Consider the following 14286-nt stretch of genomic DNA (forward strand, 5'->3'; position numbering starts at 1 on the left):
TAAAATAGCAACACTACAGCATTGTTAGGCATGTCTCAAGTCATTTTAGATAAAGTAATGATGGTCAAGCTGGTTAACAAAACCTTTCAATATAATATTAATTAAGAAACTGTATTCAGTTCCAACAAAAATATTTCTTTATATGTTTGTGATGTGACAAGTCGAGATAAAGCTTTTCCTTTACTTTTCATAAAAGATCAATGTTTTGATACCCGTAAAATAAATTTGCTTTTTACCAACAACATTTTGATCCGTTACATAAGTGAAAAGATACCATGGACATCATTTATTAATAGAATTTAAAAGCGGATTCCACGAAAATTTAGGACAAACAATAAGGAAAAACGTACTTGTCAAGAAAAGTGAGTGAAAAAAAAAGACTTTTATAACTCCCTGTTATACTTGTTATGGTGTATTCTTCATGATATCTAAGCTATCTACCGAATATTGATACGAATATTTAAATACCCACGGATGAAAACATGTTTCTTTATATGTATTTTTATTTTTCTCGTTTCAGTTACCGAAGTGATGCCAGCAGGACCTGTTAAACGTAGAATACTTATTTGTGGCGGTGGTAATGGAGCACACTGTTTATCTGCTCTCGCAGCTTCTCGTGAGAATTTGGACGTCAATGTTTTAACACTGTTTCAAGACGAGGCTGAGAGATGGACAAAACTTTTGGAAGACAATGATTTAAAAATCTCTGTGACTTACAACGATGGCAACGAATCAGAAATTCATTCCAAACCATCGATTATCACAAAAGATCCTGCAAAAGCCGTGGAAGGAGTTGACATAGTTTTCCTCGTTGTCCCTGCATTCGCTCATGCACAATATTTTACAACTATGACACCTTACCTACAGCCAAATACGTTAATAGTGGGATTACCAGGTCAGGCAGGATTCGAGTTTCAATGCAGGAGTATGTTGGGCAAAAAGGCAAGTACCTGCACTATTGCGTCGCTTGAATCCTTACCATGGGCATGCCGAATATTAGAGTTTGGAAAGCATGTACAAATTCTTGGTTTTAAGGAATCACTAGGAATGTCCTTTTTAACTGGTAGCGAATGTAATCTTTCATTTCCAGTCGTAGAAACAGTTCAGGAAATTCTTGGAGAAAAGCCAAAAATTCAAGTTATTCAAAATTATATAGCAGTTAATTTAATGGCAAAATCTATTATTCACCCGCCATTGTTATACGGTAAATGGGGAGACTGGGACGGAACCCCAGTACCCGAAAAACCTTTATTTTATCAAGGTGTTGACGACAGGCAGGCAGAACTATTGTCGAAAGTCAGTGACGAAGTACTAGCAACTGCAAAAGAACTTGAGAAATTAAGGAACAGATGTGATATGTCAGAAGTAATTCACATCTTTGATTGGTACAAAATTTATTATAAAGATCAGGTTTCGGACAAAAGTTCTTTAATGATGGCAATGCGAACAAATAAAGCATATGATGGACTTGTACACCCAATGACTTCTACTGAGGATGGGAAATTTGTTCCCGATTTTACTTACCGTTATACATCAGAAGATGTACCATTTGGTCTTGTAGTAATGAAGGGGATTGCTGAAATTGCAGGAGTTGAAACACCAACAATTGACACAATCATTGCATGGGCACAGAAAAAGCTTGACAAAGAATACATTGTTGGTTCGGAACTTACTGGGAAAGATATCGCTTCTGCAAGAGCTCCTCAATCCTATGGCTTGCATACTATAGATGAACTTTTTAACATGTAATGTTGTTAAAATTAATTCCTTTTTCAGGATATGTTTGAGCTCAGGAAAATGCTTTCTCTATGTCTATTTAAAGGCAAATGCCTAAATAAAATTTCTTAAGTTATTTTCATATTTGTATGGAATCCTATCACAATCAAAGTCTTCCATGGGCCTTGGTGTCCGAGTCGTCTAAGTAGTTCAACTATGGTATCACTAGCCTGTAAAACACTGAGGCTTTGATTTCGAACTCCGCACGCGGCAGGTTTGTTAGACCCCAATCTTAATTGACGAAGATGGTCAGATTTCTTGCCGAAGGTCGGTGGTTCTCTCTGGGCAATCCGGCTTCCTCCACCAATAAAAACTGACCGCCAAGATATAGCCAACAGTGCTGAAAGTTGCGTTAAACACCAACTATCAATCACAATCTATCAAAGTCTTCCAGAACTACTATAGATCCATAATCGAAACCCTTGTTCAATGGAGCATCATCCGAAATAGTAAGTTAATAGGTTTTCAATCAGAAATGCCTGTAAATAAAACAAAAAAAGCATAAACGATATTTACAAAAGCGATAGAAATTTAAAATTTACTGTACTATTGAGAAGTTTATAAGAACAAAATATCTGATAAAAAATTAATAAATATTAAAAAAAAAAAGACTCCTGACATGTTATCGCCTTTTGTCATGTTAAAAGTGATTGGTCGTTACTCGAATTGCACCAAAAACATACCTCTACACAACAAATAATAGAATTACACTGTTAACTTCTTAGAGAGTGAGCTTAAACATTATTCTCTCCGCGTAAATAACATCATCAGAAAGACGACAAGCTAACAAAACCTTGATTAACCAGTGTGTTGTGAAGATATTAAAATCAATACCAACATACATGACTTTAAGAAACCTGTTAGGACTGCATTTTCTGATTTCAACTGTAAAACTCGTTTAACCCCTACACGTGTTGTGCCTGTACCGAATCATGGACCATGTGTTGTTCGTTCTTGTGTGTGTCTTTGTTTGTATGTCTGGGTTTGGGTTTTTTTAGGAATTTTGTGTTGGTGGTTGATGTTGTCTGTTGTATTGTTCAGTATTTTCGGCGATTTATTTTATCCTTTTTTATGTATTGTAGCATATCAGCGACAACCTCTTGCATATTGTATGTGCTATATGTTATAGGGTTATATAAGATATACCCAAGAAGAGCTTGCATCATGATGTTCATGTTAAAAATAACCCAAAATATCTAATCTTTGTTAGAATTGGTTGCCTCGTATAGTAAGAGTTCCACGATTTCCGCACGTTCAAGAACTCTTGCAACAACTTTTTGATGGCTTGTAGCAAGGCAAAATGTCTGTGTCTTTTTTAATTGGAAGTTAGATTGTCCGCAATACATACCGGTCGATTAATTGTTAATTCGTTTTCGTCCTCAACATGCATGTAATATTTGCCGTTGGAAACGATCACGTAACAGTCAATAAAGAAATGGCAAACTGTTAAAAATATCAATATATGTGCCACAAATGACCATGGATGGGTTCCAATTAACGTAAACAAATCGCGCTACTAAAACAAATGAAAACTTGAGGGTTTATATGAGTAAAAAGGACCTAAATAGAATAGATAAATCCAGCTGAGGTCAACTTTGCCTTTTTTAAGCTTCTTAAAATATTATTCGGAAAATTATTGGTCTTTTAGAAATATTTTGATCGAGAGATTGCTTTTAAATAAAATGTGTACAAGAAAACTACGCATGCCTTTTTCCAAAGCTCATATTAAACATCGGGTTACATTTAGAGTAAATTTTCTGTATTGTCAGATATGCAAAATTAAAAGAGGGAGTGTCGACACGTTAATCAAAACAGCATATTTCGACCAATTTGTATATTCGTTTTGCTTCTTCCAATCATATTTGTTTCTTAATATTAAGCACACGCACATAATTTTACAAACGCGCAGATCAAGTATAATATGTGATGATCTGTGTCAAGATGACGCATATTGCAGATATAAAGCGCTATATTGTTTCCGCTTGAAGTCGGTAGCTTTGACAGCGGTATCAGTCGTACATCTTTTCCCAAAATACTGTAATCCCGTCACATGTTGATGAGCCTGTCTAAAGCCAAGAGTCTCGTCAGTGGTTGCCTTTTGTTAAATCATATTGTATTCAGCGCAACAGGACATCAAGCAACCAACAATTTACAAATCAAAGTTCTGAGTTAGAAAATTATTTAGTTTTTCAACGCTATCACCCAAATATTTTTTTTCGAAATTAGCACTATTATATACGGTATTCGGAAAATCAGGAATCAGAACATAATTTTGTCATCTGCTTGATCACAATATATTTTTTCTCATAAAATTGGGGATCAGAAATTTTTTTTAGGAAAAAACAATAACCCCCCTTTTGAAGTTAAATGGTCAATCCCTTAGTGTACTGATATGAATAGTAATACACGGGAATTGTTTGAAAAATATATATAGTTATTGATGCCAACGTAAATATTTTAATAAAAAAGACAGGAAATATGTCGGTGGAACAAAAAGTTCAAATCCAATTAAAATTTAAAGTGCCCTATAGCTCTGCTGGGGGCAAAGTCGTACAACCTTTAAAAGGTAGACATCTAGATTAGAGTTATCATTTGTCTTGTTTCTGTTACGTAAAATGTTCAAAGAGAAGTAACTCAAACAGACACCTGTATATTCTTATTGCAGTTTTACAAAAAGACACACTTGAAAGTTTCGGGGAATCTGACAGATGATTACATAACAAATACGATCACCATTAAAAGTTATTTTTAAGTGATGATTAGGGGGCAATATTCGTTTATCTTATTTTTAGATACATATGTAGAATTGTCTTATTATCAAAAGTTAAGAATCTGGCATTCAAAATAATCTTTCTGAATTACAGAAAAAGTCCAATTTGAAGGATAATGAAGTTAAAACGAAATAGCACATAATTATTTTGCAAACTGTCACTGATGAAAACCGTTGATAAGTCAATAAACATTGATATCTGACAAACAATGTTCACAACCTTGGTGTCCGAAAGGAACAGCTAGTCTGATATCTGATATATCGACACTTTGGCTGCTTGGTCATAGAAACAGGAGTTATACTGATTACTGTAAAGTGGTTTATTTTCGCGGTGTATATATTTCAGTTCGCCGGGTTAAATTTTCGGCGTTTTCTTGTCCCGGGTTCGGGTCTATCAGTATCTCACTTTCTGCACAAGCAAGAAATTACACGCGGTATCGTGCTTAGTATACCCCACCACGTAATTCGACGTATCGGAAAACTGATAGTGGCTGTCTGACAGATCCTAGATCTAGTAGAAGCGCTCAAACGTCAAGCTGCAGACCAATATATGACGTCATTCATTCTGTTAAGCAATACATGAGAAAAGTGGAACAACAATATGTGTTTTCATTAAAAATATTGAAAACCAAAGTATCGGCAAACATGAAGTAGATGTCTGACATTTTGCTTCTTGGTGTGACTAGCTGATGATTTACGACTTTACATACAGAAAAACACAATACCTGACTAATTTAGTCATGGCAAATGACGAATCAAAGCAGCAATTAATAAAGAGGCGGAAGATACCAAGGGGATATGTCAAAAAAAACGAAAGACGACAAAAAGACAAACAGATACACACACACACATAATTTTATTAACCATTACCCCATGAAGGGCAGATTAATTAAAATGTAATTATTCATAACATAATAAACAAACTAAACAATAATGGTTTATTAGAGTAATAATTGTATTGATTGTATGAAATAAAAACACTTTTAACTCAATCTGAAAAAATAGAGAAAGAAAAATAATGTCAACATTTATGTATAATATATTTCTTTCTTTTATATTGAGGATATCCAGCTAGATTTGGACAAAGAGAGACAACTCCATTCTTCTTATATTTCATATGTGGGTTTTAGTTCACATATGATATTTGATACAACTTTTAAAACATAACTTTCTTAATTCATTAGTCATTAACCATAAAAATTTATTCTCTATTATATATATATTATACACGAAAGGATAATGACCTGATACAACAGTTCTTATTCAATTTAAGTTCAGCAGATCTGACAATACAAAATTAGAGATGTACTGGTCATTATATTAGAATACTGAATGGAACTTCTGCGTGTCGAAGCGTTTACTTGTGATAAATGCAACAAAAAATAAAACGAAGGTATGATTCAGTCCACTTTGTTTGCCCCCTAAAATGAGAAAATCAAAAAGTATAATAAATATACCAAATAACACCCCTCTGATGTTCCATAAAGTAAATCTGACACATATTGATATTTTTATCCTTATATACTTGCTTTAGGACTTCAAACATCTTGCTTTTTTATGCAAAACCGCCAAAATGACCTCATTTTGAGAGCTAGTCCTTCATATTTGAATATGAGCTTAGACTTTTCCCAAAAAGATGTCTTATACAAAGATGTTAATGTTATTTGGGGTAAGGTCTTGGATCATACTTAATTTTGCCAAAAAACTACACGTAGAATAGTCATTTTAAGTCAAAAAAGTAAATTTCTACATGTTTATAACGCCACAGTGGCATCAAAACTGACATTTTTGTACAATAGTGTAAAGATTTTAATAGGCCTTTTCCTTTATCAATGAACTAACCTAATTTTGAAAGGATGTAGGATTTTACTATTTTTGTTATTTAAAGGGGCATTAGCAACGGGATATAAAAAAAATTGAAATATGATTTTTTTTTTTTTGTTCAATCATTAATGAAAATGAAATAGTGAAATAATAGCAGCCAATTTGGTTCAATTTTGTCAAAAAAAGCTAAGAAACATCGGAGATGAATTATTCACTTGCATAATTTGAATAATTCGACCTCATTGAATCCGTATTCATGTGACCTTCAATTTAACCTCTTAGCTGGAGATGGGTAACGCATGGATTCAGCTATTAAAAGGAAAAGAATGTCAACATTGAAAGTCAGTGAAACAAGGATGAACCATTTGGTTGACTGATTCGATCCACAAAAATTCATTCTTATATAGGTAAAAACGATGATAAACATACTTTTTAACCTCCAATATGAAATCAAACAGACCCAGAAAAATCCAATTGCACGTGGCCGCTATTTAATTATTATATTTATGTTTATATCGGGTTATATGACCGTCGGCAGTCTTCGGAGGTCATCTCGATGGTCAATTAGATGACGTCTAGACAAAAATACACACGAAATGTTGATACATATTATCGAGTCCATGCATTGTTAATTGTTTATTTTCGACTTTTTGTAATTTGGATGTTATAAATCAAATATGAGAATTTGAGTCAAATCGGTGAACATGAATTTGACAGCTAATGCCCCTTTAAGGGCCAAATATTGGCTCTTAGCATACTTCGTCTACTAAAAGTCCAAAAATATATCATATCTGAAAGCAATGTTATTATCCGCGCAACTATGTCCTCAGTTTATGACCAAGTCTGGAAAAAGAACCCTCAAAGGTTTTTAAAGCAAAGTGCTAGTTTTTAATATAAAAGCTTTGTATTACATGAACCTTGCATTTTTTAGAAAGTAGTCTGTCTTTCATTATGTTCTTCGTTGGATAAGCGTGATTCACACTCGGGGCAATACTTGTTGTAGACAGTTTACAACTTCCGTTATCACAAATATTTTTATGTAAACACAGTTGTCACTATAAACATTGCAAACTGTCTCTCCATCTTCCTTTATGCACGAATTCCTTTTTTTTTCTCATTTGGGAAAATGTAATGCATACTATTTACTCGTTTGCGATTTTTTTTTTTTTTTGTCTTTAATACTTGTAAGAACACAAATATTAGTAATCAAGAGGTTGTTCTCATCATTGGAAGAACAAAGCTTGTCAATGTGAGTTAGGGGACAACCTTTTGACTTTCGGGTGGGGGAAGGGGGAGGGGCAGGAGGATTTTGAAAATGAATATTCTGGCCTGGTAAGAGCTTAATAATAATAACTTTGCCCAAGACAGGATGAAAATGAGTATTCTGCAACACCAACCGTTCCTTTATTTCTTGTATTTCTATAATAGCTGTACGTATCTATTATAATAGGCAAAAGAACAGCAATAAAAGAATTGATATAACTTTTTTTTTGTACAGTGTATGTAAAATGACCTTCCAGAACTGAAAGAATTATTCCTTTTTTGGATTTGGGAAAGAAGAAAAGCTGTTGGGTGTTATAAAAGTTTCGGAATAACTCCAGTTCGAGTAAAAATGAGTCACGGATCAACTCAAAGTAGTCCCATAACATATGACCTTGGGAGCATTTATTTTCTATTTCTATTTATTTTTGATTTATTCTTTTTACTTATTTTGCTTCTTTTTTTTTTATTATTTACTATTTTTTTATTATCAATGTGCCTTCAAAAAAATGAAAATATCAGTATAAAAACGTTAAAAACTGAATAAGAATGTGAAGTCATATGCTTTAGGACTACAACTCAAAGGTGATAAAGAGGAATTAAGCTATTATAATGTCAACATCGCATTTTATACATGTTCGTTTATCATAAAGAGCCAGCGTAGTCGTCTGCAACTGATTGATAAATCCTCCCCAGTATCGATTGTGACTTTGACATTGCTATAAGGACGGTTGAAGGTTGAAGCAATCAGTAAGGTTTCCTAAGGTAAGTTGATGATCTTTATATTAATCTAATTTAACGTACCCGTCATACAAATATTAGATACACCTTGAGGTCGTTTTCCCGAATGGATGTATCTAACTTACACCAAGATATTATTGTCAATGTAGAATGATAGTTATCAAAGTTAGGAGAGGGTCTTTCAGCGGTCCAGATTTGATCATATGTTATTGAAAGACATGACAAATGTAGGGTATCAAATTTCATTTAACGACATCTTGGTGTAAATATACACATAGTTGAAAATCTTGTATGTGTTATAATAGATTCACACATAGTTTGTGAATATTGGTAACAATGATAAATAACTGTTTACTGCTACAAAATCGAGGCATATGTTGTTCTCACGTGTGTATGTCGGCACGTAATCTGTACAAAATATTATTTTCAGAACTTTACAAACCAAATACTATATTTTGTCAGTACGTTGTCTTGTGTATATAAGATATTAGTGTAAACAAAGGCCCGATAAAAAAGGTACTCGTGATTAAGGTTTACACACGGGAAGAAATTTGAGGTCTGCCATTATACTCAAGGTAAACAAAAATTCCACAATAAAAAAAAGAGGAAATCCTTCATACCTAACCTTTTTCTTAAGGAAGAAACCAAACCCACACATATATATATATATGTGTATGTGTTTTTATTTGGCCTAATCACATTACTATTTGTGTAACGAGATAAACTTTCCCCATTCAGTACTTTCTTATCAGTGCGATTTAAGGGTAGTTTTCGGGTCCTTTAAGTAAAACTGGGTCAAAACTTTTTTTATCCTGTGACATATGCTACATGGGCGCTACACCTTAAGTCGACGAGTCCCGTATCAATAAAAGTGCCCTTTGTAATTGACTTTAGACCTCAAGGTCTAATAATTATCTTTGATTAGTTTTTTTTAATTTTGTTTGTCCTACCTAAAACCGCATTCTTGCTTTCCACGGATAAAATTTTCAATGCACAAGCATAATTCCCGAGGGGGGGGGGGGGGGGGGGGGGGAGGGTAATGCACCGGCTCCTCATATTATGAATTGCTAAATATCGCAAAAATGATTAAGATACCCACTCAAAACCATATTTTTTCCTAGTTACCATGATAAGATCGTTCTAGTGTGTCATATGCTTTGTCCCCGGAGAATATGTTCTGCATCTTTCATATCATTTATAATAATAATTTTGAATCTTATTCCTGTCCCCTCCCTCAACCAAATATATATTATTCATGACAAAACCTTTACATTGCACCATAGGTTTTGACCTTAGCTGTCTGCCCCTAATATCGTTATTTTTTTATATAAATATAAACATGTACACAACTGGTTCCGATAATCACCTTAAACAATCATATATTTTGAATTGCAACGATATGACCTTTCAAGTGCACCAGTCGTTTTGTTCCTGGGGGTTATGCCACGCCCCTCTTATATCTTAGATAGTTTGAATTACTATACCACTGTTCAAAGTTCCACACATAAACCATGTATATTCGAAATTGCATTACCAAGGTCTTTCTAGTGGACTTATTTACCGAGAAAGAAAAAATCTTCCCATAGGCGTAATAGACAAAGATCAAATAATGTAAATGGATTTGTTTGTCCGAATATAAACTAGCAAACAGGAATGAATATACTGGACGTTATTGATAATTTCGAATTTCATTTTTGTCTCGCCTCGACGTGGTCACGAAGGCCACTGCATGCTGTTTCCAGCTGCGGCGGCGGCCTCGTCAACAATGTAATATTTTGTGATTAGGTCAGTTAAAGCGGAGCCTCTAGTGGTATATCAATGGTATTTGGTATACATTTGTATTACAATTTAGCATGTGCTCATCTCGTTTCCATGGAGATTATTTAGCCCCGCCCCACAGTCATGGTCTGTTGACTTTTTTTTTGTACAGTTTAAAGGGAACCTCTAATGTTTGGTATGCAGTTGTGTTAGCATTTGCCTTCTCATATATCCATGGAGATTTCCTTGACTTTGAAACTTTTGCATTACAAGTAGTTGACATGTCAATGTTAAGATCTAAAAGTGTCTCAGTACAATGTGCTTAGGATTGTGTTTAGAATCGTGTTTAGCTTAGAAATAAGTGTTTAATTTCTAAACACTTTCATTTTCAAACACATTAAAAGTGTTTAAATTCAAGACATGTTTAGATATTATGTGCTTAATAAGAAATGTGTTTAGAAATTAAACACAATCCTAAACACGTTTAGATCTAAACATGTAATACAAGTGTTTAATTTCTAAGCACGACTTTTACAGCGTAGGTCCGTTCAAAATGAACCACTCGTGGCCAGTCAATGATACATAATTTTATCTATGTCTCAACAGTTTATCTAAATGATCTGAATAGAAATATCGGATGTATGCTTAATACATATAAAAGTAGATTTATTAACAAGTAGTTTTAGGCTTGTAAAAAGATGTTAGCTTTTATGCATCGTTAAACGCCATAGAAAACGAGATATATAAAAAGTTATGAAACATATTAAATACGACAAAAAATTGCACAAATAACAAAATCGTCCACGAAGGAAAACAATATCAACAACATTTTGTTAGATAGCATCCTTTAGTTCTTTAGTTCAGCCATAACATATAGTAAAAACAGTTGATTAAATAAATGTTCACTAAGCATTCCTTTTTTATTTTTCTAGGTTCTTCAGCATTATACAACATGTCTGAAAAACGACGAATACTTGTGTGTGGCGGTGGAAATGGAGCACATTGTTTGTCTGCACTCGCAGCTTCTCGGGACAATTTAGACGTACATGTTCTGACATTATTCCAAGACGAGGCGGAGAGATGGGCTAAACATGTTGAAAATGAAAATATGAAGTTAACAATAACCAAACAAGATGGAACTCAATATGAAATATTTTCGAAACCTTCACTTATAACAAAAGATGCTGCTAAGGCCATGTTTGGGGTACAGATTATTTTTCTTGTAGTTCCAGCATTTGCTCACGCTCAGTATTTTTCCGCCATTGCGCCACACTTACAGCCAAATACACTAATTGTTGGACTCCCTGGTCAAGCTGGATTTGAACTTCAATGCCGTCACATAATTGGTGACAAAGCAAGCAGTTGTACAATCGCAGCATCAGAATCTTTACCATTTGCATGCCGAATTGTTGAATTTGGGAGACATGCCCGGATACTCGGACTGAAAGATTCCCTTGGCATGTCATCTTTAAAGGGTAAAGCATGTCAACTATCCTTTCCTGTGGTAGAAACAATTCAAGGAATTCTTGGAGAATACCCTAAATTAGAGCTACTCAAGAACTATGTTGCAATAAATCTGATGGCGGATGCTAATGTTCATCCTCCAATGATGTACGGAAGATGGGGAAACTGGGACGAGAAACCATTGAAGGAGGAACCCTTATTTTACCAAGGTGTCGATGAAAGACAAGCAGATCTTCTATCAAGGGTCAGTGAAGAATTGCTTGCAACTGCAAAAGCAATCGAACAAAAAAGAAAAGACGTTGACATGTCAGAGGTTATCCATTTGTTCGATTGGTTTAAAATTCATTATCCAGATCAGATAACTGACAAAAGTTCCCTAATGATGGCCATGAGAACGAATAAAGCATATGACGGTCTGGTACATCCAATGACAAAAACTGATGAGGGTTATGTCCCAAATTTCAACTATCGGTACACATCTGAAGACGTACCTTTTGGAATGGTAGTTATGAAAGGAATTGCCGATCTAGCGGGTGTATCTACCCCAACCATGGATGAAATACTTGCATGGGGACAACAGAAACTAGGAAAAGAATATATAGTTGGTTCAAAACTTACAGGAAAAGATATAGGATCAGCGAGGGCACCACAATCATTCGGAATGACCAGTGTAGATGAACTTTTTGATATTTGAAGAGGCTATTCTTGTATTTCAGTAAAAGTATTATAAAACTTTCTAGATTAAGCTTTAATTATGTAAACGGGTTTGTTTGTTCGTATATAATTATAAAAAATTTAATGCATTTTGTAGTATTATTGATAGGAACATTACACTGAATGTTGATGTAAAGTTCGATGGTCACACTGAATGTTGATGTAAAGTTCGAAGGTCACACTGAATGTTGTTGATAAAAAAATCGATGTTCTTTGTTTAATGTTCTGTATAATAATTTGGGGTGAGTTATTAGATTGCTGAATTATCAGACAATTTGTCTAACGTACCTTCAATTTTTAGCTATTATACATTATACAAAAAAGATAACAAGCACTATCAAAAATAATTCCAAACCACAAGTAACTGCACCAATACAGACAAAAATAAGTACAACGTAAACGTTTCAGTGACACACTTAGGAAGAAACTCTAGTGAAGTTGTAAATAACAGAAAAATTATCAATAGTATAAGATCTACAAATGAATCAGCATAGCCAAAATCGTCGGTCGACTTCTTATGGGAGTTATTTTTCGTAAACGACGATTTTGGCTATCATCTTGAAAACTATAATAGATAAAAGAAATTTGTAAATAGCAAAACTGATTAGATTGACAAAATCTAAGAATAGGTCAAAAGGCAGAAACCGTCGATCGACTCTTTATAGTAGTTATTTTGAAATGACGATGTACACCTAATTTTGAAAAAAAGCAGATAGAGAGAAACTGTAAATAGCGAAACTGATTAGACTGACAAAATCTACAAATGAGGCCAGGACAAAATCATCCGTCGCCTCTTTATATGAGTTATTGCCCTTAAAGGGAAACTTCGCAAAAAAATGAAAAATTGATATTATGTTCGTTATGTATAAAAAAGCACAAATTCATAAATATTAAAGTTTTATTCTGCTAGATAAGAGATCACCATCGATTTTAAATTTAGAGTATCAATTCTCCGCATGCGGCCATTTTGACATCCTGTCTGAATAGAAACCATGATATATCTATAAACCACAAAGTGCCAAAACAAGCAGTAACCTAACGTAGCCGTAATTGAGTGTCGATATCTTGTCAAGCGTACGGTTGTTTTATCCGACAAGGAAAGCATAAACAGTTTCCCGGGTCACAAAAAAGATTATAATAGACATGGTTGTGCAACCTTTCCTAACTAACTTGATACGGAAAATGTAATTATATATATATTTTTTTAAATAACTAGTACTATGGTCTGTCGTTTTAAAAATTACTGTTTTTTTTTTAACTAAGTTTTTGAAACAAAAAATTTAATGGAAATTAGTTAATAGTCAAAGTTCAAAGTCATAAATAAGTGTTCCGTGTAAAATTGTTTTCGAAAATCTAGTTTGTTCATAATTCTTTTATGTAATAAACTTATTTAAATAAATTCGGACCTTCCCTTATCTGCACTAGCATGGCTTAAGAAATCCCAGAGGTATTGTGAGGTGACACGTCCAGGTATTCAAGCGATTTCCTGTCGGGCTTTAAAACTCTTATTACACAATTACGTAAAGCAAGTTCGTGCATTACTTCACTTCTGAGGGTATTGCCGATAACTTGTAACTTTCCATTTTGAAACTATCAGGTGTAATATACATCTTTGTCTTGCGTGTCCGATAGTGATATACTAGTCATTACTAAACTCATACGCTTGTTTATAAATAACCTTTCTGGTGTAAAGAATGATATTTATGAAAACCTAAATAATTCCAAAAAAAAAAAAAATTTGATAAAATAAAAAATCTATTTACATATTTTCCAAGGGTAATTTGGGGAAAATGTAAGTATATACTCGTTGTCAATAAGTATGGACATCTTGAAACATACAAATATTGATTTAACAAAATGTACGCACTTGTCGATCATTGGTTTATACGCCTAGATAGAAGGTTACGGAACTATAGATAGTCGCAATTTAGAATATATACATGTAAATTGAATATACGAGAGAAACATCCAGAACCAAT

At 33.8% G+C, this 14286-nt stretch overlaps 2 protein-coding genes across 2 annotated transcripts; both read left to right on the forward strand.

Moving 5' to 3' along the window:
* The first annotated feature begins 531 nt into the window (after positions 1 to 531).
* LOC127714353 (opine dehydrogenase-like) lies at positions 532 to 1801 on the forward strand. Its single transcript, XM_052220420.1, has one exon. The coding sequence runs from the start codon at positions 532 to 534 to the stop codon at positions 1747 to 1749; it is 1218 nt and encodes a 405-aa protein (XP_052076380.1). The 3' UTR covers positions 1750 to 1801.
* A 6431-nt stretch (positions 1802 to 8232) lies between these two features.
* LOC127726270 (opine dehydrogenase-like) lies at positions 8233 to 12396 on the forward strand. Its single transcript, XM_052233582.1, has 2 exons — positions 8233 to 8395; positions 11062 to 12396. Exon 2 carries the CDS (start codon positions 11082 to 11084, stop codon positions 12285 to 12287), a length of 1206 nt encoding a protein of 401 aa, XP_052089542.1. The 5' UTR covers positions 8233 to 8395; positions 11062 to 11081; the 3' UTR covers positions 12288 to 12396.
* The last annotated feature ends 1890 nt before the right edge of the window (positions 12397 to 14286 follow it).

The sequence above is a fragment of the Mytilus californianus genome, unplaced genomic scaffold (genome assembly GCF_021869535.1).
Source record: "Mytilus californianus isolate M0D057914Y unplaced genomic scaffold, xbMytCali1.0.p SCAF_1, whole genome shotgun sequence".
Taxonomy (NCBI): Eukaryota; Metazoa; Mollusca; class Bivalvia; order Mytilida; family Mytilidae; genus Mytilus; species Mytilus californianus.

What these genes read in the sequence shown, in the direction of transcription:
- LOC127714353 (XM_052220420.1), top strand. Translation starts at nt 532, where the DNA reads ATGCCAGCAGGACCTGTTAAACGTAGAATACTTATTTGTGGCGGTGGT.
- LOC127726270 (XM_052233582.1), top strand. Translation starts at nt 11,082, where the DNA reads ATGTCTGAAAAACGACGAATACTTGTGTGTGGCGGTGGAAATGGAGCA.